General features: G+C 36.9%; 1 protein-coding gene across 1 annotated transcript; it reads right to left on the bottom strand.

Moving 5' to 3' along the window:
• Positions 1-9,447: 9,447 nt before the first annotated feature.
• On the bottom strand, positions 9,448-23,785 carry cdh5 (cadherin 5). Its single transcript, XM_084405326.1, has 12 exons — positions 23,457-23,785; positions 19,346-19,570; positions 18,858-19,140; positions 18,432-18,545; positions 17,789-17,956; positions 17,500-17,681; positions 16,696-16,952; positions 16,425-16,561; positions 15,552-15,664; positions 15,345-15,447; positions 13,229-13,471; positions 9,448-12,222 (listed from the first exon to the last, which is right to left on the bottom strand). Exons 2-12 carry the CDS (start codon positions 19,568-19,570, stop codon positions 11,738-11,740), a joined length of 2,310 nt encoding a protein of 769 aa, XP_084261452.1. The 5' UTR covers positions 23,457-23,785; the 3' UTR covers positions 9,448-11,737.
• Between the last annotated feature and the right edge of the window lie 2,073 nt (positions 23,786-25,858).

The raw sequence follows: 25,858 nt of genomic DNA, 5'->3' as shown, positions 1-25,858 counted from the left end.
ACATTATTGTGCCTCAACTTCTCCACAGGCCTCTTCCATCACTTGAAGACGAATGGTTGTAACGGTTGCAACTTGCAATACTTTCCATGTCAAAGAGAAGAAGATCTCCTCAATTGGATTCAGGAAAGGAGAATATGGTGGAAGGAACACCATCCTGAAAAGTGGGTAATGTTCAAACTACTCTTGCACCATTGCTGGTGGATTTGGAGTACTGTCCCAACTACAAAATCTTGATCAACCTGTGGAAAGTGGATTTCATTGAGGGATTTAAAAAAATGTAGGAGCCTTTCTAATGTTGTCCCGGGACATTGACTGTGGCACGATGGCCAATCACATCCTCTTCCTACATCCTCAGCTCTTCTTGCTTCTTCTCCTCTTCCTATACCCTCTTCTGTTCCTCTCCCTCTCATTAATTCCCTTCCACTACCCTCTCCACCACCTCTCACTGTTACACTTCTTTTTCCCCTTCTCATTCTTCTTCTTTTTTGTTGATTTTCTTAACCCCATTTGTTAGTTGTTGTAATTGAAATAGCTGTGTAAACAATTAGGAAATTAGCATTTCTTATGTTGTGTGTATTATTAACTCAGCAGATTTTTGGGGCTAGTTTAAAAAAAAAAAAATCCATGTGCAATTGAGAATTTAGCAAATAATAGATTTTTGTTTGTTGTGTTGGAAAAATGGTACACAAATGATTGTGATTTTTGTAAACCCAATAAAAAGAACTGCAACTGTTTTTTTTTTATACCCGTTTATGACATTAGCGGAGTGTTCAGATCACTGTTTTGAGAGCAATTACCTGAGTTTGGAGAAATGTGTCAAATCAATTAAGAAAAACTGTAATTCCAGTAATTTCTTTTTATAAAATCAAAGTGGTGTCAAAGCTCATTGCACTTTTTGACAAATTTGAATGGCTCTATACTGATGAATAAAAGCATGTTGAAATTCAGAAAACAATTCCATTCATAAAAAAGCACATACTCTGTGACAGACAATGTTAAATGGATGGTATAACATGATGACATTTTTTTTTACACTAAACTGACTTAATTTACTCTTCACTGTTCTTAATGCCAGATAATAACATAAAAATCAATATTTATATTAAAGTAATACTTGTATACTTATATCAAAATTGTACTTGACATGTTGGTTTATGACTGTGAAAGAGCTTCAGAACAAGATCTTGTCCTTAATTTCTGACATGTATAGAGAGACTAGAGGAGGGTGCTTATGCCATAATTGGCATTTAAACAAGTCTTGGGATTTTAGTTCCATGACGAAAGAGTTTAAAAGTAGAGAAAACAGTCATAGAACAGTGGGCAAGAGGAACAACAGCATACTGTGGTGTGATGCAAAGTAGCTGTATATCTGTCATTGTCTTTTATAACTTTACTATGGTTTACGTGCAACCCAGGAAAGCCCCATTCACTTTACTTGTCTTTCTGCAGATGTTAAATCTCAGTGGAGGTACAGTACAGCAGGTCAGCATTTTCTAAGTGAAAGTGTGAATCACTTTCTTACACTAGTACAAGATCACACCTCTGGGATTTAAGAATGCAACAGCTCAGCAGATATAAATGGGAACAGAATGTGCATAAGCCATTAGATGAATTGCCATTGCTTGTTTCAAATCTCAACAGCCCCTCTTTATTGGCATGAGCTGCGCTGTGCCATACATCATTCGCTTTGCATAATTTACTGAAACAGACGTATTATTATTAGTCCTGTCTTTGTATTTCAGAGCTAATGTGTTTGTGTCACCCTGGACACACACACACACACACACACACACACACTCCACCTAAATATGTTCTGTACACACAGATGAATATATACGGAAATGACAACCACAGTCTACAACCAAATTCACTCTTGAAAACTGCACAAAATTAAAAATCATGATTTTATGGTTGTCACCATATCACCAATCTCCAGAATGGCTCTTGCTTTCAGTCCTGGATTTCAAACCCACAGAACCGCACATTTTGTATGTCTGTATGTACTCATTTCAGTTCATGGAGATCTCTCATAACAAGCTGATGATCTGAATTATGTGTGTTAAATTCGGCATGAAATGGATGTTGTGATAAGCTTAAATTTCACTGTACTCATTAAAGATTAGGCAAAAAGTATACCCGGATGACTTATTACTTCCGGTGAGATCCAGAAGTGCGCAAACGATGGACAATGACAACGACAGCATGGCGTAGTCATGTAGTACGTCCAGATTACATTCATGCTATATAGAAAATGTTTGCGGTCACAAAGTTATTACTTGTTTAAAATAAGTACCTCAGAAAGTATGCAATTTTGGATGCAGCCATAGTCTTTTCATGAGTTCACACTTACATATAATCAGATAAAGTATAAATTATGCATATATGGCATGCTGTCCGAGGAGAGGACTCCGATCTCGGAATTTGGCACGAACCCAGAGCACCCCTGGGAGTTTCGATTACCTCTGGAAGTGGTCTAAAGTGGAGAAGCTCAAAACCTTTAAAGGGGTCATATAATTTTTGTACAAGCTAATATGATTCTTTAGGGTCTAAATTAAAAGTTTGTAATATACTTTAATTAAAAATTCTCATTAGTATTGTAAGAAAACACTCATTTTACCTGGTCAAAAACAGCTCTGTTTTCAGCACGCCGTTTAAGTGCATGTGTCTTTAAATGATAAGCTTTGCTCACCCCACCCCTCTGTTCTGTGCGTACTGCGTACACAGTTTTAATAACACAATAACGCGTTGTTCATTATAAACGTGGGATTATGAATTATATTGAGAACGTCGTACATAGAAAACATGCCGTAATGTACCCTGAGTGTAAACAGCCGCATTCATCGTGAAGCGTGCAGCAAGCGATTTGCAAAGATTAATATAAATATTAATATAAAGGTTAATAAAACGTTACACTCACTTCAGTTATTCTGGAGGTGCAGCAGGAACACGAATAGTTGGTACCGATCCTTTTTTCAGGAGCAGCTTCTTAGCAAAACCAGCTTTATAACGTTACTGACCCTCGTTTGTAAAGCAGTCTGGTGTGTGAAATGATTCGCGCCACATGAAAGCATTGACGTTGATCGTGGGGAATATTCTCTTCGAAAACAAACTCAGCCACTGCGTCTTCAGCGGTTCGGATTTAGGCACTTCAAAATGACTGCTGTGTTCCTTATTGCACCCAAGAACAGAACACCATAATCGCTTAGACGCCATTCTGCTCATAGACAGTGCTCCAGCGTATCAACAATGACCGCACCGGTCCGCGCGGACTATGATTGACAGCTCGCTCACTCACGAGGGCGGGTCTGTGTTGAAACGCTGCTGTCAATCAACAATCGTGGGAGGGGCGTCGATTTTGTGTCGTCACAAAATCGAACGGCTTGATTTGAGAGAGGGGAAAACATATAAGAAGATTAAAAAGAAAACACTGGATGGATTTTTATCATTTTATGATGGTTGTGTACAGGCACTGCCAACACACATTTCAGTACAATCAACTTGTAAAAGTGCATGTACCATTATATGACCCCTTTAAGACCCTGTTTATACCTGTATTTAGCATCGTCCACTTGATCCAATTGACCAAAACGCATCTTAATACCAGGTGTAAACAGGGCCTCAGATTCTCAGTGTTGCTGTTACTGATGGTAAAAAGACCAAAGATCATGATCCACATGCACACAAGAGACAGAGCGAGACATATGCAGGTGTCCCTGATGTGTTTGTGAGAAAGAGTGAGAGAGATAAAAGGGGGATGCATGCCCTTTTGAGTGTGTAACAAGGATATGACATAAGCCAAGGAAGACATCTGATTGAACTCTCTGTGAGGGCATCAGAGTGGAAGGTACATTGTGGCTTGCTGGGAGGGGGGAGGGAGGGGTGACAGGGACTAGTGTTTCTGGATGAGGTTATATAACATTCTTTTTTCAGGAAAATCATCTTTAGTGTGGCCAAATTTTCATTATTGTAAGAAGAGGTATGTTCATTAAAATACACTGAGTGCAAGTGCAAGAGAGAGAAGACATACAATACGAGAAGGTTAAAACAGGTAAAGGCATTTCCTTGGATTTGCTGACCTTTCTTAATCATAAAGTCTCCATTTTGGTCTGTCTACACTGAAATGCAACCTTGGAGTTTACAAACTAAAGCGGGGTCTGCAGCGTTTTCGAAAGTCTCTGTTTTCGAGGGTAAAAAATGGCAGAGTAGTGTAGACGACAGGTGTAACCATAGCGAAATGAAAACACAGTGTAAACGAGGCCTCAGTCACCACGTTCCTTCCTGGTCTCTTGGTCAATTAGTGTCGCCTGGTCTCTCAGTCCAACTTATTACGCCTGGGCCTCCACATCTTCCGGTACCATCTCTGTCGGTTGGGCTCAAAACTCCACCATGGCTTCTCCCTCCATCAGTTCTTCTGGCTGTCTCCTGTGTTGCACTGGGCTCTCATCGACTGCATACTCCTCCATGGTTCCTTCCACCATCAGCACCTTAATGGTTTCTCCGGCTGACGTCCCTGCTTGGTCCCTGTTCTCTGCTGGCCCCTCTTCCGCCTCCAGAGCCCCTACTCTCCCTCCCTTAGTTGTTCAGGTGGAGGATGTTATGTCAAGATTAGTGTGTTTCTTAGGCCCCGTCCACACTACTGCGTTTTCGTTTAAAAACGGAGACCTTTTGCTACGTTTGCACCTCCCGTCCACACTAAAACGTCAAAAACGGAGACCCAAAACGGAGAAGTTTAGAAACGCTGCCGACCCGTTTTTCGTTTTGAATCTCCGGAGGGCGTTTTAGTCTGGACGGGTCAAAACGGAGGACTTTAGAAACGATGACGTAGTAGAGGCTCACGCTCTGCTCTATGATTGGGTGTCATCAGTCATGGCGTATATCTTTGCTAGCAGCTGTTGTGCAAGTAAATTCTGCATTTTACAATGCTATAACTGCCTGCATGTGCCGGAGGCAAGCTATTATTCGAGCGATCTGTGACAATTCCCGTGTGCAGCGGCGGTATCGACCGTACATGGAGCGTCGGTTTTGGGTTAACCCGGGAAGAACCAGCGCATGGTGGAATAATTTTATCAATGAAGTTGTTTACACCGGCACGCGCATGCCCAGTGCTGGTGAATGGTCACGTGATCCGCGTTTTCAGTCGATTTAATGTGGACGGAGATCAATTCTAATACGCAGCTAAAACGCTGGTGTGGACGGAGATCGTATTCGTTTTAATTCTCCGTTTCTAAACTAAAACACAGTCGTGTGGACGGGGCCTTAGTTTCCTGTTCCCTTGATCCTGCTTTTCTTTAGTTGTCATGGTTATTCATTATGTTACTAATTAGAACACACCTGTTTGCATTTGAATTCATCACCATGCCTATTTAAGTCCCTCAGTTTCTTCAGTTTATTGTCCTGTATTGTTTGAGCATGACACACTGTTTTGTTTGTGTTTGGATTACCTGAGTTAATTCATTAACAAAAAACACTTTTACTTTGATCTTCTTTGCCTATCTTCTTTATACTTCTATAATGATACTATAATTCCTTAGACTCAACGTTACAAGTGTATTGTAAAAAAAAAAAAAAAAAGTGTATTTATTTAGCAGTGATCACATCCATTGTACTACATTTCTTCCTGCATGGACATACACTACTGTTCAAAAATGTAGGGTCAGTACATTTTTATATATTTCTTTTTTTAAAGAAATCTCTTACGCTCACCAAGGTTGCATTTGCAAAATACAGTAAAAACAGTAATACTGTGAAACAGCCATTACTGCAGTGTAACATGATCTTTCAGAAATTGTTCTATTATGATGATTTGATGCTCAAGAAACATTTCTTATTATTAACAGTAAAAAACAAACAAAAAACAATTGTGCAGCTTAATATTTTTGTGGAAACTGTGATATATTTATTTGATGAAAGTTCAAAATTGTATTTATTTATTTTATTTATTTTAAAAGCATTTATTCAAAATAGATTTTTTGTAACATTATGGATGTCTTTACTGTCACTATACTATATGCTCAATTTAACCCGTCCTAGCTCAAGAAATGTTAATAATTTTGTTTAAAAATGTATGCCCATAAACCACAAACCAACCAACCAAACAAACAAAAACAAATAAATAGAAATCACAAAATAGTCCTGATGCTCCTTAGGTTTCGTTGTTGTATAAAATAATTTATTTTTGTACCGCATAAATAAAATGGATTGTCTGTGCTTTCAAGGAGTTCAAAATGTTGACATTGTGCTGTCCTCTTGTGTTCACGTTGTCAAACTGCACTTAGAGTGAAAGCTTTATTTCTTATTTTGAATCCTCACTTACTGTTTCAATAAAGAACTAAATGATCCATAAATGATGAAATGTGACAATAATGTGATTTGCATGTATATTCTGTATATTTCCTCCGTATCTCTGTTCATATCTGTTTGAAACTGTACAGGGCTCGGATGGGGAGTGTGTGAATATTCTCATGTGAGATTGTGATTTTGTATTAGCCCGTTCTTCTATACAGAATCTTTTTGTTTAACATGTATTTCTTGAATTTTTTACTTGAGCAGCATGAAACAAATTCAAAATGTGTGTATCTATGACAGTGTGTTTGGGCAGTGCTCTGGATTTGGGCCAAATTCTAAACTCGGAGCCCTCTCTTTGGACAGCATGCCAAATATGCATATTTTACTATATCTCTGCTTATATTTAAGTGTGAACTTGTGAAATGGCAATAGTCATTGGCAGACGGCAGTCCATGACGTCACACGAAGATCGTACCCCCTTAGGATTGATACAGGTTATACGGAATTATGATGGGCAGTTTGCAAGTGCCTCCTCTATTTTGTTTGCCTCCCTTCCCAACTACTGTTGGATTTTGAAGTAGGGATATATGCTGTAGTGGCAAACATTTTTACATCACTGAATAAGAGACAAACAGGTATCAGTTGTCTTTAACAATTATTTATTCCCTTGCAAGGAAAGGTCAACAGTCATACAGTCATTACAAAGTGCCTGCAGAGTGTGACAACGAGTGGGGGGTATCCTTCATTCTTTATCATTGTTCCTCCCCCAAGGTTGTTTTCCCGAGGCTACATCAAGATACATCTTAGCCATAACTAACATGTTGTTTAAATTTGTCTATTATACTTAATCATATTACACCCTTGAATGGAGACTCTCTGTCTCGGTCATACATTCAGTCACATTAACTTTTGTCCGGTCATATAAGGATATACACATATTAATAAGAATATGTATCAACACCACATTAAAGGAGAACTCCGGTCAATTTTAACATTGAGCTAATTTTTTTGTACATTTGGAGTGCTGTCAGTACAGAGAACAACGACAAAAATCGGTGTTGCCTACACCGTGTTATCCTCGTTTTAAAATTTGCAACCTGTTGACTTCAATGGGGCAAGTTTTAAACCTGCTTTTAGCCTCTTAACATCCTTGATGTGTCATTACAAGTGCACAGGTCATGTGAGTGATTCCTTCTGAGTGAACGCGAGTGAATCTGACTGCAGTAGATGTGAAAGATATTAATAAAAATGATGTTTATTCAGCCAGCGCACATACCTGTATTTACATCCTGTTTTCGGTCAAAGTCCACAGTAGTCGATTGTCGAGTTCACGCGCATAGGTTTAGTACCTATGATCACGCGCGTGAACTCGACAATCGACTACTAAAAATGAGCTCAATGTTAAAATTGACCGGAGTTCTCCTTTAATCTAATTACCATTATTTCTAAGATTCTATGAATATAATAAAATGCAAACATATAGAACATATTAAATTTCTTCCACAATTCCCCTCTTTTTATCATTCATTGATAAACAAAATAATAATACAGCAAATTTAAGTCATTACATCACACCTATACTCTTCATCTCTGATTTTCGTATAAACGATCACCCACTTAAACTTGTGAAATAATGTTTTAAAACAAGAAAGCTTAGGCTGTTTTTTTGTAATAGGGATAGTCCCTTAAGTATTTAGCAAGCAAGTAAAGACTTTATCTGAAGCCGGGCTAAATGAATAAGCACTGTCATTGCATTCCTGACCTAGATCAGACCCTCAGTCACCTCAGTATAAACAAGAAATAGTATAGATTTTCATATTAGGAAAAAAAGAAAAAAAGAAAAACAACATAAAAAAGAAAAACAACATCTTAATCAATTAATACATTTCACTGTAACTTCCCCGGTCTGTGTCATCATCAAATTTTGTTTGTTTTGGACATACATCATTAGGTATGAGATTGTCTTTGTCACCAGTCTCATTACCAAAGCTGAAATACATTGCATTACACATGGTAGGCACATCAACACCAGAAATCCTATTTCATCATTAACCATTGTCAAAGCATTTTCAGAACTGTTCGCTATTGCCAACAGTATAGCCCACATGAAAAATCTCCCCTAGGATGGGTGCTTTTATAGACAAGTCAGTGTATACATTGAGGTCTTTAAGTATGGCCCTGTGTCTTCCTTGGGGTATAGAGGCTGGTTGATAAGTGTTATTGGGCAAACTGTAATATGTCCTTCTCTTGCTTGCCTCCCTTTTCTGAATAATGGTAGGGACCATGGCAATACTGAAGGTTGTAGCTTGGGCATTATGAGTTGGACTACATTTAAGAAAAACAAGTAGTTGTCCACTGCTTGTCTACACTGAGGTTCTAATTACGTTATTTTTTTATGTTTTTTTTTCACCCTGCACCCTAAGAGCTTTCACAGGCAATATTTGAGGGATACCAAGGCTATGTTGTGTCTCCCCCTACTGCTCTTGGGACTTTAGATAGAGGTCTGTCCCGCAAAAGAGGAAGGAAGGTTGTGCTAGCCATGACTTCCCTTGCTATGGAGCATAGACAGGCACTCCGCGTGTGATGTCATGGACTGTCGTCTGCCAATGATTATTGCTGTGTGTTTACACATGCTTCAGACACTGGCCACGCTGATGCCATTCCCCATAGCGTCAACAACAAGATACAGCACCTCGCTCCCTTTCTCAGGGAAACGTCTGCATATCCTGAGATGATTTTTGATCAAATAAATGCTGCATTGATAAGAAAAAATACTTATTTCAGTCTTACTGACCCCAAACTCTTGATGTGTAACTAAGGTTACTGAATATAATACTTGTTTAGAAGACAGTACAAGAAAATGGTGATGATAAATCATATTAATTTTCCTCATTATCTAGCATCATCTGTGTGTTCATTGCAAGAAAGCCCTTTGATCTGTGAACACTGTGAGTGGCAGAGTCTGAAGCCTCAGGAAGTCCCAGCTGGGTGTCTCACAGATGTGTTAGGCGTGACATCACTGTGGAATTTCCGCTAATGTGCTGCTATCTGTGTGATCTGTTTGTCTGCTCGATAAACAACAGACATTATGAATTTTCACCTCAAGGCACATTCTGCTACCCAGACAACATTGGTTTAATGAGACACACACACTCTCCTATCTTTACACTTTATTGTTCAGAGGTAAAGGAGCCCTTATTTCACATTTTGTCATTAAAACATGAAGATCAAAACATGACGTTTTTCTCAGTAAACTGTATTCTGCGATTGATTTTAAATGAAGGATAATGAAAGCATTTTATGGAATGTGAAGTTTATTCAAATACAAAATTGGCAGTTTTAAAAGAGAAAACAAAAAATTATATTTTAACAATAGAAACAATAGAAAAAAAGGCACATATTGTTGACCCTCTGACACGTACAAAATAACCACATACTGAAATGTTTAGTCTGACTGCCCAACACTGACATCTACTGGACCTCCTCCTCATCAAATCTCAGAAACATCTGTTTGATTAGAAAAATGTTCATACAGTACATCACACTACACACTTTTAAACAGGCCATTATGTCAATAAGCACTAATTCAAAGCATACATACTAAGATGAAGTATGATAACAATAAGTAACAATCACATATACAGTCTACTGAAGGTCCCAACTTATTTCAGTTAAACAGTTCCAGCTTTTCTGTACATTGTTTTACTTGAGAAATATCAAACATAATTTCCTTTATGAGAATGAGCGGTCTATGATTTTCACTTAAGTAATAGTATTTGCCCAGCAGTTATACAGTATATTGATTAAACATCTAATTCTACAACCAGAATGATAAAGATACATTTAGAACTATACGATATTCCCCTAAAATAATTTAAGAAAAATAGGAAAACAAAAAAAAAACACATTCAAGAGCAGCACCTTTTGTCTTGAAGGACAATGCTTTATGACCAAGACAGTGTGATTTCTGTTGTTCTTTAGCATTTCCCTGCTCTCCTAAGTTTTCTTTCTTTATCCCTCCAAGACAAGAAAACAGGAAAACGGTTTCAATCTGTTCCTTCACTTGAAAGATAAGGGAACAGGAAGTGCGTTTCCTTGTGCTCACACAGACAGGAAGTTGACATTTCAGTGATGGAGCTGGTCATTTTAAACAAGACGGTAGAACAGTACTTGGCATGTAATTCCCTACAGGAAAGTGAGAAGGTGGCTTCCACATATTGTGCCCATGGTTAATGGGGGAAATAGGTTTGTGCACAGAGGTAAATTGTTTAAGGTATAAAGACAGTTTACACATTTTTTCAATGGAAGGAGATCCTTTTGTCTATTTAGTCTTGAATGAAGGATGAACAATATTGCCAAGACACTGCACTGCTGGCCAGTGTTGGTTTTAACAATCATCAAAATAACATTTAGCAATTTCAGCTTTGCATTATTTTCGTTTGATGCTGTTAAATAGCCACGCTTATAATTCACATGGTAGTACAGTTATTGAGACCACTTCTCACATTTCAACAGGCATACAACTCACTACACATTTCCTGAGACGTCTGCAATTGCCTTATTATGGTTGACCTTTGAGATTTGGGCTTTATACATAACAATCGATGTGCTGATGATTCCTGTCAAATAAACTTGGAGTAGCCTTTAATTCTTTCAAAGTACTGCTATCACCACTTCCTCTGTTGCTCCCATGGCAATACAGTAGTTTTCCTGATGAGACAAAGCTGGCTTCACAATTACTCTGACTGTGAGTCCAGAAAACACTTTTCCACAAAAGAAGAGATAAATACAAAATGAAGGTTTTTACAGAATCATTGCGACTCATAACTTTCACGTTTTGGTGAATTGGATGCAAATTCGTATTCATTTGTATGATCTCATTTGTAATTGTATGTTTTCATGTGGTCTATTTACCACTCCCTGACAGTTAGGTTTAGGGGTTTTCACATGAATCTTATCATACTAATTCACACAAATTATTTATCAATTTGCCAAAAAGTAAAATGGTTACGCTTTTTCATGAGATTGGGTTGAGTAATACAATAGAGGCAATAATAAAAAATAAAAAATCCTCCACAAAATGGTGTGAGCAAGAAAGAACACATATATTGTGTTAACACAAATTCAAATCTGCTATAAAGAGAATACAGCCTAAAAGTGAGATTGTCCAACCAGTGTCCAGTGCTGTTTTATAAAATTCCACCTAGACAAAAAACAGTCTAAAAGACCAAGGCAAGTTATTCTACCAACATACACTTATTCTATGAAAATTACAAATACAGTAGTAGTGCTCATCATAATTTCATAACAATGCTTGAAGGAAACAAATATTTGGCACTTCTTAATCACTTTCTTAAAGGGACCCTTACAAAAATTCCCTTGAAGAGAAGACAGCAGTCTCCATGTGTCTTCCTAGGACGACCACCTGATGACAATGGGCTTCGGTCTAGGATCAGTAGGAGCTATCGGTATCAGAGCCGTCTACTCCATAGAGCTGAGCCAGGGTCCTGAAACGAGGTCCCCACTCATTTAAGAAGTCGTAGTCCAAATTGGATCCGCTGGAGGACGAGTCCAAAGAGCTGAGGGAACCGGCCAGGGATTCAGATCCCTCATAACCATAGATGTGTAAAGTATCGTAGGGAATCCCATCACGGTCATGGTCCGCCTCATCCTTCTTCACCTCGATCATCATGGCCATGTCACCCTTACAAGCAGGAGGTTTCTTCACTATGGCATAAAGCGAAGGCCCCGCGCCAGGCCGAAAGCTGCTGTCGTGACAGGCGGAGGTCAGGATGGAGACGTCATAACCATTGGTGTCCATCTCTCCACCGCCCTCTTCGTCATATCTCACCAGCTGCTCGTGGATCTCGCCAGACGACTTGGTGACCAAAACGTCTTTCTGATAGCGTCTCCGCAACACAATGAGGATGACGATGACTAATATATGAGAAATAAACACAATATCAAAATAATCTCTTTTTTTGGCTTTCTTTCTTTCTTTCACAAATAATCATTTGAACATATTCCTGTTTATTTCTGTAATATAAACTCATTATAAAATGTGTATTGACAGCACAAGTAAAAGAACATAAAGTGGAACCTGTGAGAATTTTAAAATAGCCGTATTGAAAGTCTCTCATTATCATGAACCTCAACACTTCTCGTCTATCTCATGGTGTGAGAGCAGATCAGTGGATTGTCTTTTAATTGTCATCACTCCTCTCTTGTTTCACACAAGAAAAGGTGTACAGACGCAAGCAAAATGTCTTCATCTCACACAAAATCTGATTTAGGTACTGATATGTACACTTTACATTTACATGTATGCATTTAGCAGACGTTTTTATCCAAAGCGACTTACAACAAAGGAATAATATGTGTCTGTACTAATATGCAACTTTTAGAGTTAAATAATGTACAAAAGTGTAACTTTAAAAAAAAGGTACCACTCCAGTGACATCTTTTGTACCTTTATTTCTGAGAGTGCACAACATCTCATCACATACAGTGAACTAACCAACAATGACAATGACAGAGAATATGGAGCTAAGTGCCTCTCTTACATGCTCTTATTTAGACTGTTCGGTCCCTGGGTTATTTATACAATCACACCACTTAAAGGATCCAACGATTGTGAATTAAATAAACACCGTCTCCACTTGGGAAATTACGGAGAAAAGCCTTTCCTCAAAGACAGAATTTAAAATGTTTGCATGTATTATTAATATGATAACTCTCATGTCATGTCATGAATCCTTCATAACCTGTTTTGCTGGGCCTAATTAAATGATGCTTTTGGTTTTTAAAAATGTGTTTCCTTTTTTTTTTTTTTTTTTGCCTTAAAAAACATCAAAGAATAAAGAATGTGTCATTGGCCCTGCAAGGATATCTTTGCAACAGAAAGAAGAAAAGCAAATGAGATCAGAGATGTCTGTAAACATACCCAGGATGGTGACGATGCAGAGAAGAATGGCTAAGAGGGCGCTGACGCTCATTCCGGCCTGGGCGTAAGCCATACAGTACTCTATCCGTCGTCCCGGCTGACATTTGCACACTTTAATCGGGAGTGGGTTAATGCTCTTTTTTTCTGGTGTACCTCCATCAGCGATTTCGATTTCGAGCACATGTTCCACTGAGTGCTCTGTACTGAAACCTCCTTGCTTCAGCTCAATGCGCGAGGTGTTGTCTACAATGAATATTAATAATTGAAGAGATGCAGTTATTAATTTTGCTCTTATTCAAGGGAAATGTCTGACTATGTTTGCCACAGGTGCAAAGCTAACAATTTTCATCAGAAGTGCTATTGTTGTCATTGAACTCTGTTTGATGCTTTGAGGGAAATGTTGCTGAGATTCTTGTGATAATTCAATGCAACCAGGCCTAAGAATATCCCATTTCACACAATAGTAGGAAGCAAATCTTCACTTTGGCATTCATGTGGCATGAAATGAAATGCTCCAGCACATTTTGAGGAAAGCCAGTTGCAGTTGTAAAAAGAAACATTATTTTGTCACTGAATACATGGCTAGGAATAAAATAAATTCTGTTATAGATTACATTAATAAATCATTTAAAACATGTACACTACTGTTCAAAAGTTTGGCATCGGTAAGATTTTTCAACCCGATCGCACTGCAATTTTACGAGTTGCCCAATTTGTGTGAATTTGTACCCTGACCCCGCCCCGGTTTACACAAATCGTACGAATTAGCCACCTTTTACTCACTCGTACGAATTCGTACGAATTGGTCGTGAGATAGCGTTGGATTTTTGGTAACGCTTTATTTTGAAGGTCTACTATTTTGCAACTACATCTCAACTATCAGTCATTAGAGTATTAGTAGACTGTCTGCTTAATATATGCTAACACTTTATAGTGATGGTCCTCCAAAAGATATTCCACTGACTATAAGTAACTTTGCAACTACTTATTCTACTAAACTTTACTTAACAGTCTACTAGCAGTTTACTAGTCTACTAATACTCTGAGTGTTAGTTGACCTGTAGTTGCAAAGTTATACAGTTAGTAGAGTGTCTGAAGTGGACCATTGAAATAAAGTGTAACCAGATTTTTTTCAATGTTTTTTTTTATTTTTTTTAATGAACTGTTAATGAACTGTTTTCTATTTTAATATATTTTAAAATGTAATTTATTCCTGTGATGACAAAGCAGAATTTTCTGTTTTTGGTAACACTTTATTTCGATAGTCCACTTTAGACATTCTACTAACTATAAGTAACTTTGCAACTACATGTCAACTAACTGTCATCAGAGTATTAGTAGACTGTCTGATTAATATCTAACACTTTATTTTGATGCTCCACCAATAGATTTTCTACTGACTATAAGTAACTTGGCATCTACAAGTCAACTTATTCTCCTAACCCGAACCGTAACACCTAACCATAACCTAAAAGTCTACTGACAGTCTACTACAGTCTACTAATGCTGTAATGAGAGTAAGTTGACATGTAGTAGCAAAGTTACTTATAGTTAGTAGAATGTCTAAAGTGGACTATCGAAATAAAGTGGAACCCTGTTTTCAGTCAGTGTCACTTCAGTCGGTGATCCTTTAAAAATCATTTAAATATGCTGATATATCATTTTTATTAAAAAGAAAACTCCAAGAGTTCCAGTCAAGGCACCTTAACAACCTACTTTCAGCCAGTTTAAAAATCTGTGTAATCTGTCATTTTAGTTCATTACACAGCTGCAAGGAAAGAAACCAGTGTCAGATCATAGATTTATTGTGCAGGGCTGCTGCTTTTAGAAAGCTTGTACCTAATGCATTTTAGAGTACTTTGGTGGGTTTATTTCTATTATTTTTATGCCTGATTACACTATGATCAGCAGTTAGTTTGCAGCAGTGAGTAGTTCAGGGACTAAGGATAAAACAATCTTGATGTCCATCATGAAGAAAAAGTATACCTGCACTAGAAACACCCTTTTAAATCTCAATGTTACAAACATTATCCTATATTTATAATGGTAGAACTATTGATTGAAGATGATTAGCACTACTATATGGATCAATTTTAGTGAACATCATTTTTCTTACCTTGGTTATCATGAAGGGAAAAGTTTGAGCTCTTTTTTGTCAGGGTGAAGCGGAACCTGCCTGAATTTTCATCCTTGTCGTAGGCACCAATAGTCCCAATGATCTGCAAAAGGGTAATAAATTAAGGATTATGGAAATAGATAGGCCCATCTAAAGGAAAGTCATTATAAATATAATAATGTGAAATGTATTTAGGTAATTCCTTACTGTTCCAGGTTTATCACTCTCACAAACATACACGTAGCTCCCATTAATTAGTTCTGGTTCATTGTCGTTAATGTCAAGAACCTTTAGATTAACCATTGCATAGGACTTTAGACCTGAGAAATCAGAGAAGAAAAACAAAACAATAGTTTTTTTTTTTTTTTTACAAATTGTCTGTGATGATGATAATAATGATGATGATGATGAGATGCCTATTTTGATTAATCTTGTCAAACCTATTATTAACTACTTCTATTTGTCTATGAACTTCATCAAATGTTCATACAGTATATTACTGGTGCTTGCCTAGGTTATTTTTGTTGTTAATTCTTATATAAAAACAATTTAACTACCAATTTTTGCTACTACGTTAATTTTTAATTAAACCAAAGTACTAACCAAAGTTGCAAACAACAACAACGACAATAATTAGCACAGCAAAACAAAACAGTATCCAGAAGTCACATTTTGTTGGATTTCTTGAAACAAAGAGCTAATTCAGTGACCTTGTGATCCCCCCAGTATTTTATTAACACTGAAATCACAATAGCCCGAGATAGTTTATATTTTGGAAACACAAATACTAAATGGTTTGGACACACTTACATGAATTATGTAAATATTATGTTAATTGAAAGGCTTACAAAAAAATTCTTAAATTATTATTACAAATATAAATTGTGCTTATGCATGAATTAAACATTTCATTTAATAATAATAATAATAATAATAATAATAATAATAATAATAATAGTAATATAAAAAGTGCAACTTATTTCCTGAAAAAATGCCATACTGGCATTTGCGTTATGTGCCTTCACTGCTTTTCTAAAACGTGGAAAAGAAAAGATAAAAATGTCTATGTTTATATCCTACCATTTGGTTTATCCTCATGTGCTGTAACCTGGAATGTGTATGAGGATTCTTGCTCTCTGTCCAGTTGCCACTTCAAAGACAGATGTCCTTGTACAGGATCCACAGCTACAGGACAGTTTGGGTCTTCAATAGAGTACCTAAAGGGATCATTCGATTAAATTTCAGTCTTATTTCCATCTGTTTACTCTATAACCTTTACGACAGTACAGCAGAACACAGAAAGCCTTTCATATTTTTTGATGCATGAATAAAAATACAGTTCAGTTTATACCGTATTTTGAAACCGGCACTATCTGGATCCTTTGCTGAAACAGCTCCAATGCGCGGGTTCTTGAAGGGGCCCTCGTAGATGCTGAACGTGTATTCAGTTTGGCTGAAAACAGGAGGTTCGTCGACATCAATTACATTGATGGAAACTTCGGCTCTCTTCAGCAGGTTTGGTCCTTGGTTATCTGCTTTTGTAGACACTGTGTGCTCGTCCACGTTTACGCTAAAAGTGTGCATCTTTACTTTTTCATAGTCAAGAGGCTGTAAGTGATTGGAAAGAAAAAATGAGCAAAATAACAATAAAGGCACAAGAGCTTAAATTACAACTTTGATTCAAATCATTAACAGCATTGCTCAGTCTTAAGTATTCATATCCCCTTGCCTCTGTCATCAGTAACATCACATTACTTAAAACCAGTTTATATTGCTCTAATGCTTTGCCAAGAAAGCTTTTCTTCAAAACTGGAAAACACAACACTAGTTTGTTACCAAAGGCATAAAGACATATGCCATCTTTGTTACTTTACATTCTTATATAATAGGACATGCTGGAAATATCAGAATTACAATGCACCAGTCATACAGAAGAACTCATAAATTGATTATTTTTTATATTTGGGTATCAATTATTATTTATTTCAGGTATTATTATTTTTGAATCTGTAAAATGCAGATTACATTAAGTATGGCAGTATGATTTTCACGTTGTATTGTTGTAAAATACTTTGTGCTAGACTGTGTTTTTGAGTAATAAGGAAAAAAACAAACAATTGGTCAATAACCAAGTATTAAAGCTTGAAATACTTACCACTTTGAGGCTAAGAATTCCATCTTTCTCATTACTTCGTTTGATGCCAAACATTTCACCATATCGCTGTTGTATAGTAAAAGTTGGATCTTTGTTTTGTGTCTCGTCTTTGTCCTCGACCTCTAATATGCCAATTATAAATCCGATGTCGCTGTCTTCTTTCACATTAAAATGGTATTTTCCTGCAGGAAAGAATTACGTTCTGTTGGCTCAGACTCTAAAAGTACTCTAGTCTAACGCGCAGTGAGTCTTTACAAAATATTCAGTTACAGTTTTTAAGTTGACTTACCTGTCTTGAAGGTGGCAATGTTGTCATTTATGTCATTAATGTTGATGGTCACAATGGTAGTAGCAGAATTCCCATTCATAATTCCTGGCATGTCTTTGGCTTGTATAGCAATTAGGTACTGACTCTGTTTCTCACGGTCCAGGTCACTTTTCAATGTAATGATTTCACCTACAAAAAAATAAATAATAATAATTATAATGTTACAAAAAGATTTCTATTTCATAATTCATAAACTTAGTAAATGCTGTTGCTTTTTAACTTTCTGTACATCAAGAAATCCTGGAAAAAAAAATGTATACTAGTTTCCAATAAAACATCAACCAGGAAAACATTGATACTAACAAAACATGTTTCTTGAGCAGCAAATCAGCATATTAGAATGATTTCGTAAGGATCATGTGACACTGAAGACTGGAGTAATGATGCTGAAAATGTCCTGAATGCAAAATCATAATCATAGGAATAAGTTCAATCTTTTTAGATAGATTAAAATACCAAAAATAATGGTTTCACAATATTTCATTTATTTTTCATCAAATAAATGCAGCCCTGATGAACTTAAAATACTTAATTTAAAAACACTACAAAAACCTCCTGACCACAATCTTTTGAATGGTAGAGTGTGTATATACTGTAAATATACCTTTATTGTTGATGTTGAAGAGGTCTGTCCCATTTAGCAGTCTGTACTCAAGCTTTCCATTTTGAGTGGTGGGATCATCAGCATCAGTCGCATTCACTGTCATTACTATCGATCCTACAAACATAATGTAAACATAAACACAAAAATAAAGTTACTTTTTCTTAGTGTAACTAACTGTAGTTTTGATATAGATACATGTGAGTAGTGTACTTATTTGTATCTTTTTTTATCTCGCATAAAATGAAATAATGCTGTTATTTTGTATTGTTTTAGAGTATTGCAACATCCACATTTCATAAATCCATGATTTCAAGCTCAAGTTATACCACATCATCTGTCTTTATATTGGTGAATGTGGTTTTGTGGTCCAGGGTCACATTATGGCCACCATGAAGAAAAAAAAAAGAACGTATGATACTCTGTTACCTGCTATAGAGGACTCGCTGATAGATCCAGAGAGGTCAGGTGGAAAAACAGGTCCATTGTCATTAATATCCAGGACCACTATAACAAATGTAACATCTTTGTCCATCAGCTCGCTGTTTTTAATGTTAAATATTGAAGCTGAGAGCATGTAGTGACTTTTCTTCTCCCGGTCCAGCATTGCATTGACAAAGATATCCCCATTTTCATTTACAGAAAAAATGTCATTAGCACCTTCTCCAGAGAGATTATATCTTGTGTCCACAGTGAAACGTGTATTATCTAGCTAAAAAGAGAAAGAAAGGGAAAAGAGGGATATAAAAAAAGAAAGCTTAATGTCAAACAAAGATGATAAAGATTCTTTTCATTAGGCCTTTCTAAACTATATATAGTAACACCTCAGAAGACTCTTCAATAACCTTTGAAGTAAATTTGAAAAAGTAGTCGATTAGCATAATATTCAAACTAGCACTATGTTTTAGAACCTTTACCTTTCCAATTTTTTCAGGTAGGATTTTAAACTGTGTTTCCTCATACACATAAAGTTTATCCCATTTCCAATCTCTCTTATGTCTTTGGAGTACTGTGCTCGGCATGGAGGGTGTTTTCAGAGCTTGCTGGACATCAGCTCCCATGCTGAGTGTACATAAAACGACCAGGATACCTGCCCAGCATCCAGGCTCAGTCATCTGCCTCCAGGCAGACAGTTTCATCATCTGTGGACCATGTGAATGGAACAACAGAACATAAATATATACATTAATTCATGTCTTTCAAACATGGTTACTTTAGCCTCAAAAGCCTAGGTGTGTTTAATATTGCAAAGAAAGAAAGAAAGAAAGAAAGAAAGAAAGAAAGAAAGAAAGAAAGAAAGAAAGAAAGAAAGAAAGAAAGTCCTTAATTATTATACTAACATTTTAAATTAATCAATTGATACAATGCAATTATTGTGTACATACACGTTTTTACATTGTACTTAAATGTAAAAAAAACCCTGCAACCCTACAGCTGTAATTCATTTCTGTAATATACATCAATGTTGACTCTTCCCTTACCCACCCTTAAACCTACACACACTGTAAAAAAATGATCTTGAATCATGAATTAAGTATGATCAACTTGGATGTTTAAAGGGGTGGTATAATGCCCTTTTCACAAGATGTAAAATAAGTCTCTGATGACCCCAGAGTGTGTATGTGAAGTTTTAGCTCAAAATACTCCACAGATATTTTTATATAGCATGTTAAAGTTGTCAATTTTTGAGGGTGAGCAAAAACGCACCGTTTTGTGTCTGTTCCTTTAAATGCAAATGAGCTGCTGCTCCCAGTACAGAGGGCGGAGCTACAACAGCTTGCACTCAATGCACTCACACAGACATGCACTGGATTTCAAAAACTTGTAGCCTTTTATGTTCAAACCGGAGTCAGACAAAGATGGAGAGACTCAAGAAGAAGTGACAACATGTAGAATGCAACAGGACGTTTCTGATTGGTTAGTTGATGAATTTATGTATGTGTAGTTATCTTCTAGTCATTGATTAGCATATCTGTCTTGATAATCTATAAATCCTGTTCAGTGGTGGGGTTTATGTAAATTTTAGGATTGGTGATGTCACTAACCCTGGAGGAATGTCGTGTAGTCTCTACCAGCCGTTTGTTGTAGTCCTTAAAAAGCAATTTCTTTAAAAGCAAATATCTCCCTTAGCTTTGAACTTTGAGCATTGTAGCTTTGCTTTGCAGATGTTGTTTATGCTCAAACAGCAATATTACACACTAACTAAAGTTAAAAAAGTGAAATCATAATCAACCACCCCTTTAAGTTATTTCAACTTAAATGACATTAAACTACTCTTAAAATGTTTTGTTGAATCTTGTATAACTTGTAAAAAAGTTTGCTTAACTTATTTTGATGTTGTCATAACTTATTGTTCATATACATTTTTACAGTGCATACCACCAAACCTGTCCCTAACCTAAGCACTATCACACCTCAATAGCAGCAAGTGTTTTGGGGTAAACACAATACAAGTACAATATATTGTACCTAACAACTTTTTTGTTGTTAAAGACATCTAATATAAAGTGTGACTGAAAGAAAGAAATCCATTGTTATCTCCGACTATAAAATCCCTTCATTAAATTGTCTGTCTCATTAGGATTCCTCCTGTCGCACAGTCTTTCGACTGCATGCTTTTAAATCATGGGAAACTGCACACTCTGTGTGACACTGTAAAAGCCTATACTAATACATTATCCAGACTACTATGTGCCTGCAAAATTCAGAGGATATTTCAATCCCAGATAACACACTTTAGCTTGATGGACCATTCTTATGTTAGACTCATTTAGATGATTATATTAAGATGAGGTGGATTATGCTTCTTAAGTGTTCCCAAATTGCTAAATCTTTGCTTGAGGGTTTTGCTTGAGACTCTTCCACTCAAAATGATTACTTTCACATAAGGTATAAAATGCCATCACTTCATAACAGCGGGTTCAGAAATGTATGGGCATTGCATGAGAAATGTACTACACTTTGAGTTCATTCCTACTCAGATGTTCCTGTTTATTCATGTTTATTCATGTCTGATAAAAAAAAAAAAAAAAAAAAAAAACGTGTCACATGATCCTTACGAAATCATTCTAATATGCTGATTTGCTGCTCAAGAAACATTTATTGTTATTATCAAGGTTTAAAGGACAAAAGGGAAATGCTGTTCACTATCCACTATTTTGCTAAGCTATAAGATTCAAAACAGTTATTATACTTAAATAACTTATTTTCTGCAAATGTAAATGTCAAAATGCCAATGTCCCAGTACAATACACTCAATGGTTCAATGGGATTCTATAGGATTCTTGACTCAGTTTTGAAGAACTTTTTATGGCAAAAAAGTTCTTTATAAGGAGAAATGTATAAATTAAATAAAGTATAAATGAAGTAAAAAATACTTTGGTGTTTAATTAATGGGTCATTTCAGATAAAAAAAAAAATCTTATTTTAAGTATGTTTGAGTTATTTAATTCATAAAAATGAATTAAAATAAACAACAACAAAAAAAAAAGTAAAAACAATAGTTAATTAAAACTTTTAAGAGTATACTTTTATTGTATAAGCAGTGTTCCATATAAGTGCTAATATTTGATGTAACATATCACTGGATGTAACAGAACACTTGTCTGTGTTTGCTAAACTAAATTCCAAATGCTGATTCTGCTTTGGCTTCTTTCTGTTGGTTTCACTGGCACAAAATATTGTACAAGCCATATTGTTTTTTAAATGTTAGTAATTCGATTTTAACTTCTTGTCTGTATAAACTTTTGACGGGCATGTGTCTATGGCTCATATTCAGTAAGAAGCACTTCTGGTTGTGTTATATTGTGCAATATTAAAAACGACAGCCGTTTAGTTGTGCAGTTTAGTTCTAACACTCTCTCGTCCTTCATTTCTATGACATTTTTGCATAGGAAACAGAGTAGACAATTTCCAATCCACCAAGTCTGAAGTTAACCATCACATATTTTTCTTCTTATTCCCACCCACCTCTTTCAGCATAAAGATTATTATTTATTTTTTAAATTTAATGCAGTGCTATCAACAGCTTTCTAGCTGAGACTCATTATAGTCTCATTACATTGACACTGAAGCGTTTAATACAAAAATTGTTCTTATAATTTGACATTACTAAAAAGAACACCATTTCCAAAGCAATTGTTGTTTAAACCAGTCATTTGAAAGTCTTTCTGTGCATATGTGTGTGTGTGTGTGTGTGTGTGTGTGTGTGGGGGGGGGGGCTTTAGATTAAAATAGGTTTAATCATGGAGCAGCTTCCAGCAATCTGCAGTCTGCCTACTCTCTCCTCTAGGAAATTCAGCCTGATATACATCAACTCTCCCTCCATTATATCCCATATCTTCCATGTCACAAGTTCCAGAGACCTTTTAAAGGTGTCACTGTCTGAAGTGTGTGCATTGCACCTGTTCCCACCTCTGACTCATCTGGTACACCTCTCTTAATTTACAAGTATATGCATAGCGTCAAGCATGTTTTATATTATTTATAGACTGAACTGTGCTGTTTTACGTGACCTTTAATAATTTGTATCATCGGCTTTCATTGTCTGATGTGATAGAACTGATTTCTGCATCTCTTAAAACATTATTCCTACAGGGGCATATGGGATGAGACATTAAGAATAACCTGTAACTGCTGTGCTGTTTCAAGAAAAAGAAGGACAGATGGTGTAAGGATTTATTATTGTTTCTCTGTCCCTAAGTAAAATGTTACATCCAGTTCAACGTCTTCCCATGGGTAATCAGTGTTCCTTGGGAATTTCCTTCCTATTAGTCCAGGAAGCATCATTCAAATCAGAGTTTTTTTTTTTTTTTTTTTTTTTTTGTAAAGATACATTTTAGAAATATGACTTAATATAATTTGAAGTAAATCACACACATACAGTATATATTATACAGTCATTAAAAGATGTAAAAATTTCGAATTAACTTCATGGCTTTGACTTGAAATATATCATTAGAAAGACAAATATATGCATAATATATATAGGCCCATATATAACATATACATTAAAAAAAAATCACTTACCAGAGTCTTGGTCCCTTCAACAGTCGTTCTTGATTTGAAAATCCCTTTTTATTTTAAAGTTGAGTTATATCCTCCTCAATTTCAGGTCAGCGGTGTCTGTTTCCAGCTGCATGTGAACCTGTCTGAGCTCCAACAGAGCTGCTTACTGGACAATCAGGCCACTCCAGTGGCAAAAGTGATCAGCCCAGCCCAGCCGTTCCTCTGGCCGCTTCCTGTTATTGTCCCAGCCTCTTTAGTCCAGCTCCAAACCCCTCTCTGGAAAATCAGATAACATTCGCAGCCCCCTGACCACCAGTAGCTCAGTGAGGCAAGTGGCGCATTACGCCACTGAAGGAGGGAGAGAGAGAAAGAGAGAGAGCAAAAGAGACGGGGAGCGAGTGCAGAGAGAGAGAGACTGAGGGGGTCGGAGGTGGGAGATCATTAAGTTCCAGCTCATTCCCTGAGAGGAAAGCAAAACTGATTTATTATTCAAACCTATAGAATAAAGAGCGCGATAAACAGGTTAACGGAGTTATAGTAATCCTGGGAGATTTTCCTCAGAGTGGTATTAATTTTTTCAGAGGCTGTGACTATCAAATCTGAATCTGTGATCTTGTCTAAACGAGTAAGTGAGAAAGGGACGGAGGGCTGGGGGACTGCGGGGTCTACTCGTGCGTTCAGAGGAGGGTAGAGTTTAGGGACTGGGACGTGCTTCGGATGTATGTATCTGTCAGAAGTGCTTAGCGTCGTGCCCCATTGATCTAAGTGGAGAGAGTCAGTTTAGTAGGATTAGTTGCAAGGAATGGCCGAGCCGTTTTGACAGAGGACCAAAGATAAATACCCCTGGGTTCTTAGACAGAGAGGCAATTGCTGAAGTGCAGCCCTGCTTGACATTTGCTTTTGTTTGTTTGTCTGCTCCTTGGCTTTTGTGAGGATATTCTTATTTCTTCGAATATGTCTATTGGCCTTCACTTTGGAAGACATGGCTGACACGACAGGCCTCTGGTGAAAAAGTCTGTCTGACTTTTGATCCTTTTTTTAGCCCTCGCTCAGACTGCCCCGCAGAACTTTTGTTAAAATTTGGTTGACTTCAAATCTGCTTTCTGTCTTTGAAGTGTACTTCTTGTCGACCTTGTTTTTGTTTTGTTTTTGTATGTAACAAACTAAAGCATGACAACTATTTTGATTATAATAATGAGAAGAAAGAGTTTCACCCCATAGTCTGGAAATAAACCTGTATCAAAATTCAAAATGGCATGAAGTGTAAAACGACTAGTGTCCTTTAGCTAACGTGACTAAAGAAACACTTAATTCTGTGATACCTGTTCAGTTCAGATGGTACCTTGGAAAGTTAGACTTATACGAGGTTACATGATTGTTTAGAGACTGAGGCAAGAATTTTATGCTTATTGAATGTCTTAGAGAAATGGTCAAGGTCAACTCTCTCCACATAACTTTTCTTTTTTTTTTTTTAAATTGAAGCTATTTTTTATGATATTGTCACCGTAGACATACAGTGATGTCTAGTGTATACTAGTAGATGACATGTAGAAGAGAAGTGGTCCAAGCGCTGAGCCCTGAGGCACCCCAGCAGCTAGATGTTGCGACTTAGACACCTCACCCCTCTACGACACCCTGAAGGAGGTAAGATCCTGAGATGCCCTTCGTCATGAGAGTTCAGAGGAGGATCTTGTGGTTAACTGTGTCAAAAGCAGCAGACAAATCCAGCAAGATGAGTACTGATGATTTAGAAGCTCCTCTTGCCAGTCTCAGATATAACTGAGAGCACGGCAGTCTCAGATGAGTAGCTGCTTTTGAAACCTGGTTGTTGTCCAGGAGGTTGTTCTGTGTAAGAAAGGTTGAGAGTTGGTAGAACATGACTCATTCAAGTGTTTTAGCAATAACCTTGGAGCAGGGGTTTTCAAAGTGTGGGGCATGCCTCCCCAGGGTGGTGCAGAGAGTGGTAAAAATTATAGTCTAATAATTAGTTTAAATGAATAAATAAAAAAAGATAAATTGTTATTATTCTGAAAATAAGGCCTCGTTTACACTGCAGGTCTTGATGCCCAATTTACCGTCCGTTTACACGTTCTTTCTACTGTATCTGATTCATGTGTTTACACTGGCCATACTATCTGAAACATCGCGCATGCTTCAAGGGTTAAATTCTCTTGCACAGATGGACGTATGCGAAATATGCTTGATGCTAGCTCTGCGATATAGGCCTATGCAAAGTTCGCCAAACATCACATTTTGAGGCGGAGGAGGACGAAAAGTGCCATCATTGCAGCCTGCACATATGCTTCAGTTATTGTGTGCGAGAGAGATCTCAGGACTGGACCCACGGTGGGAGCATATTCTGTTTAAGTATTGGCTTTAACGAGGAGCAGTGGGTCCACAATTTTAGGATGAGCAAGCCAACT

This window comes from Rutilus rutilus (assembly GCF_951802725.1).
Source record: "Rutilus rutilus genome assembly, chromosome: 3".
Lineage (NCBI taxonomy): Eukaryota > Metazoa > Chordata > Actinopteri > Cypriniformes > Leuciscidae > Rutilus > Rutilus rutilus.
The sequence above is the reverse complement of the archived record's forward strand: the minus strand, read 5'-3'. Positions and strand labels throughout refer to the sequence as shown.

What these genes read in the sequence shown, in the direction of transcription:
- cdh5 (XM_084405326.1), bottom strand. Translation starts at nt 19,570, where the DNA reads ATGATGAAACTGTCTGCCTGGAGGCAGATGACTGAGCCTGGATGCTGG. An exon ending in AGTGCCGGTTTCAAAATACG is followed by an intron (nt 16,562 to 16,695) that starts GTATAAACTGAA and finishes TGATCCCTTTAG; the next exon opens with GTACTCTATTGAAGACCCAA. An exon ending in AGAGTGATAAACCTGGAACA is followed by an intron (nt 15,448 to 15,551) that starts GTAAGGAATTAC and finishes ACCCTTTTGCAG; the next exon opens with ATCATTGGGACTATTGGTGC.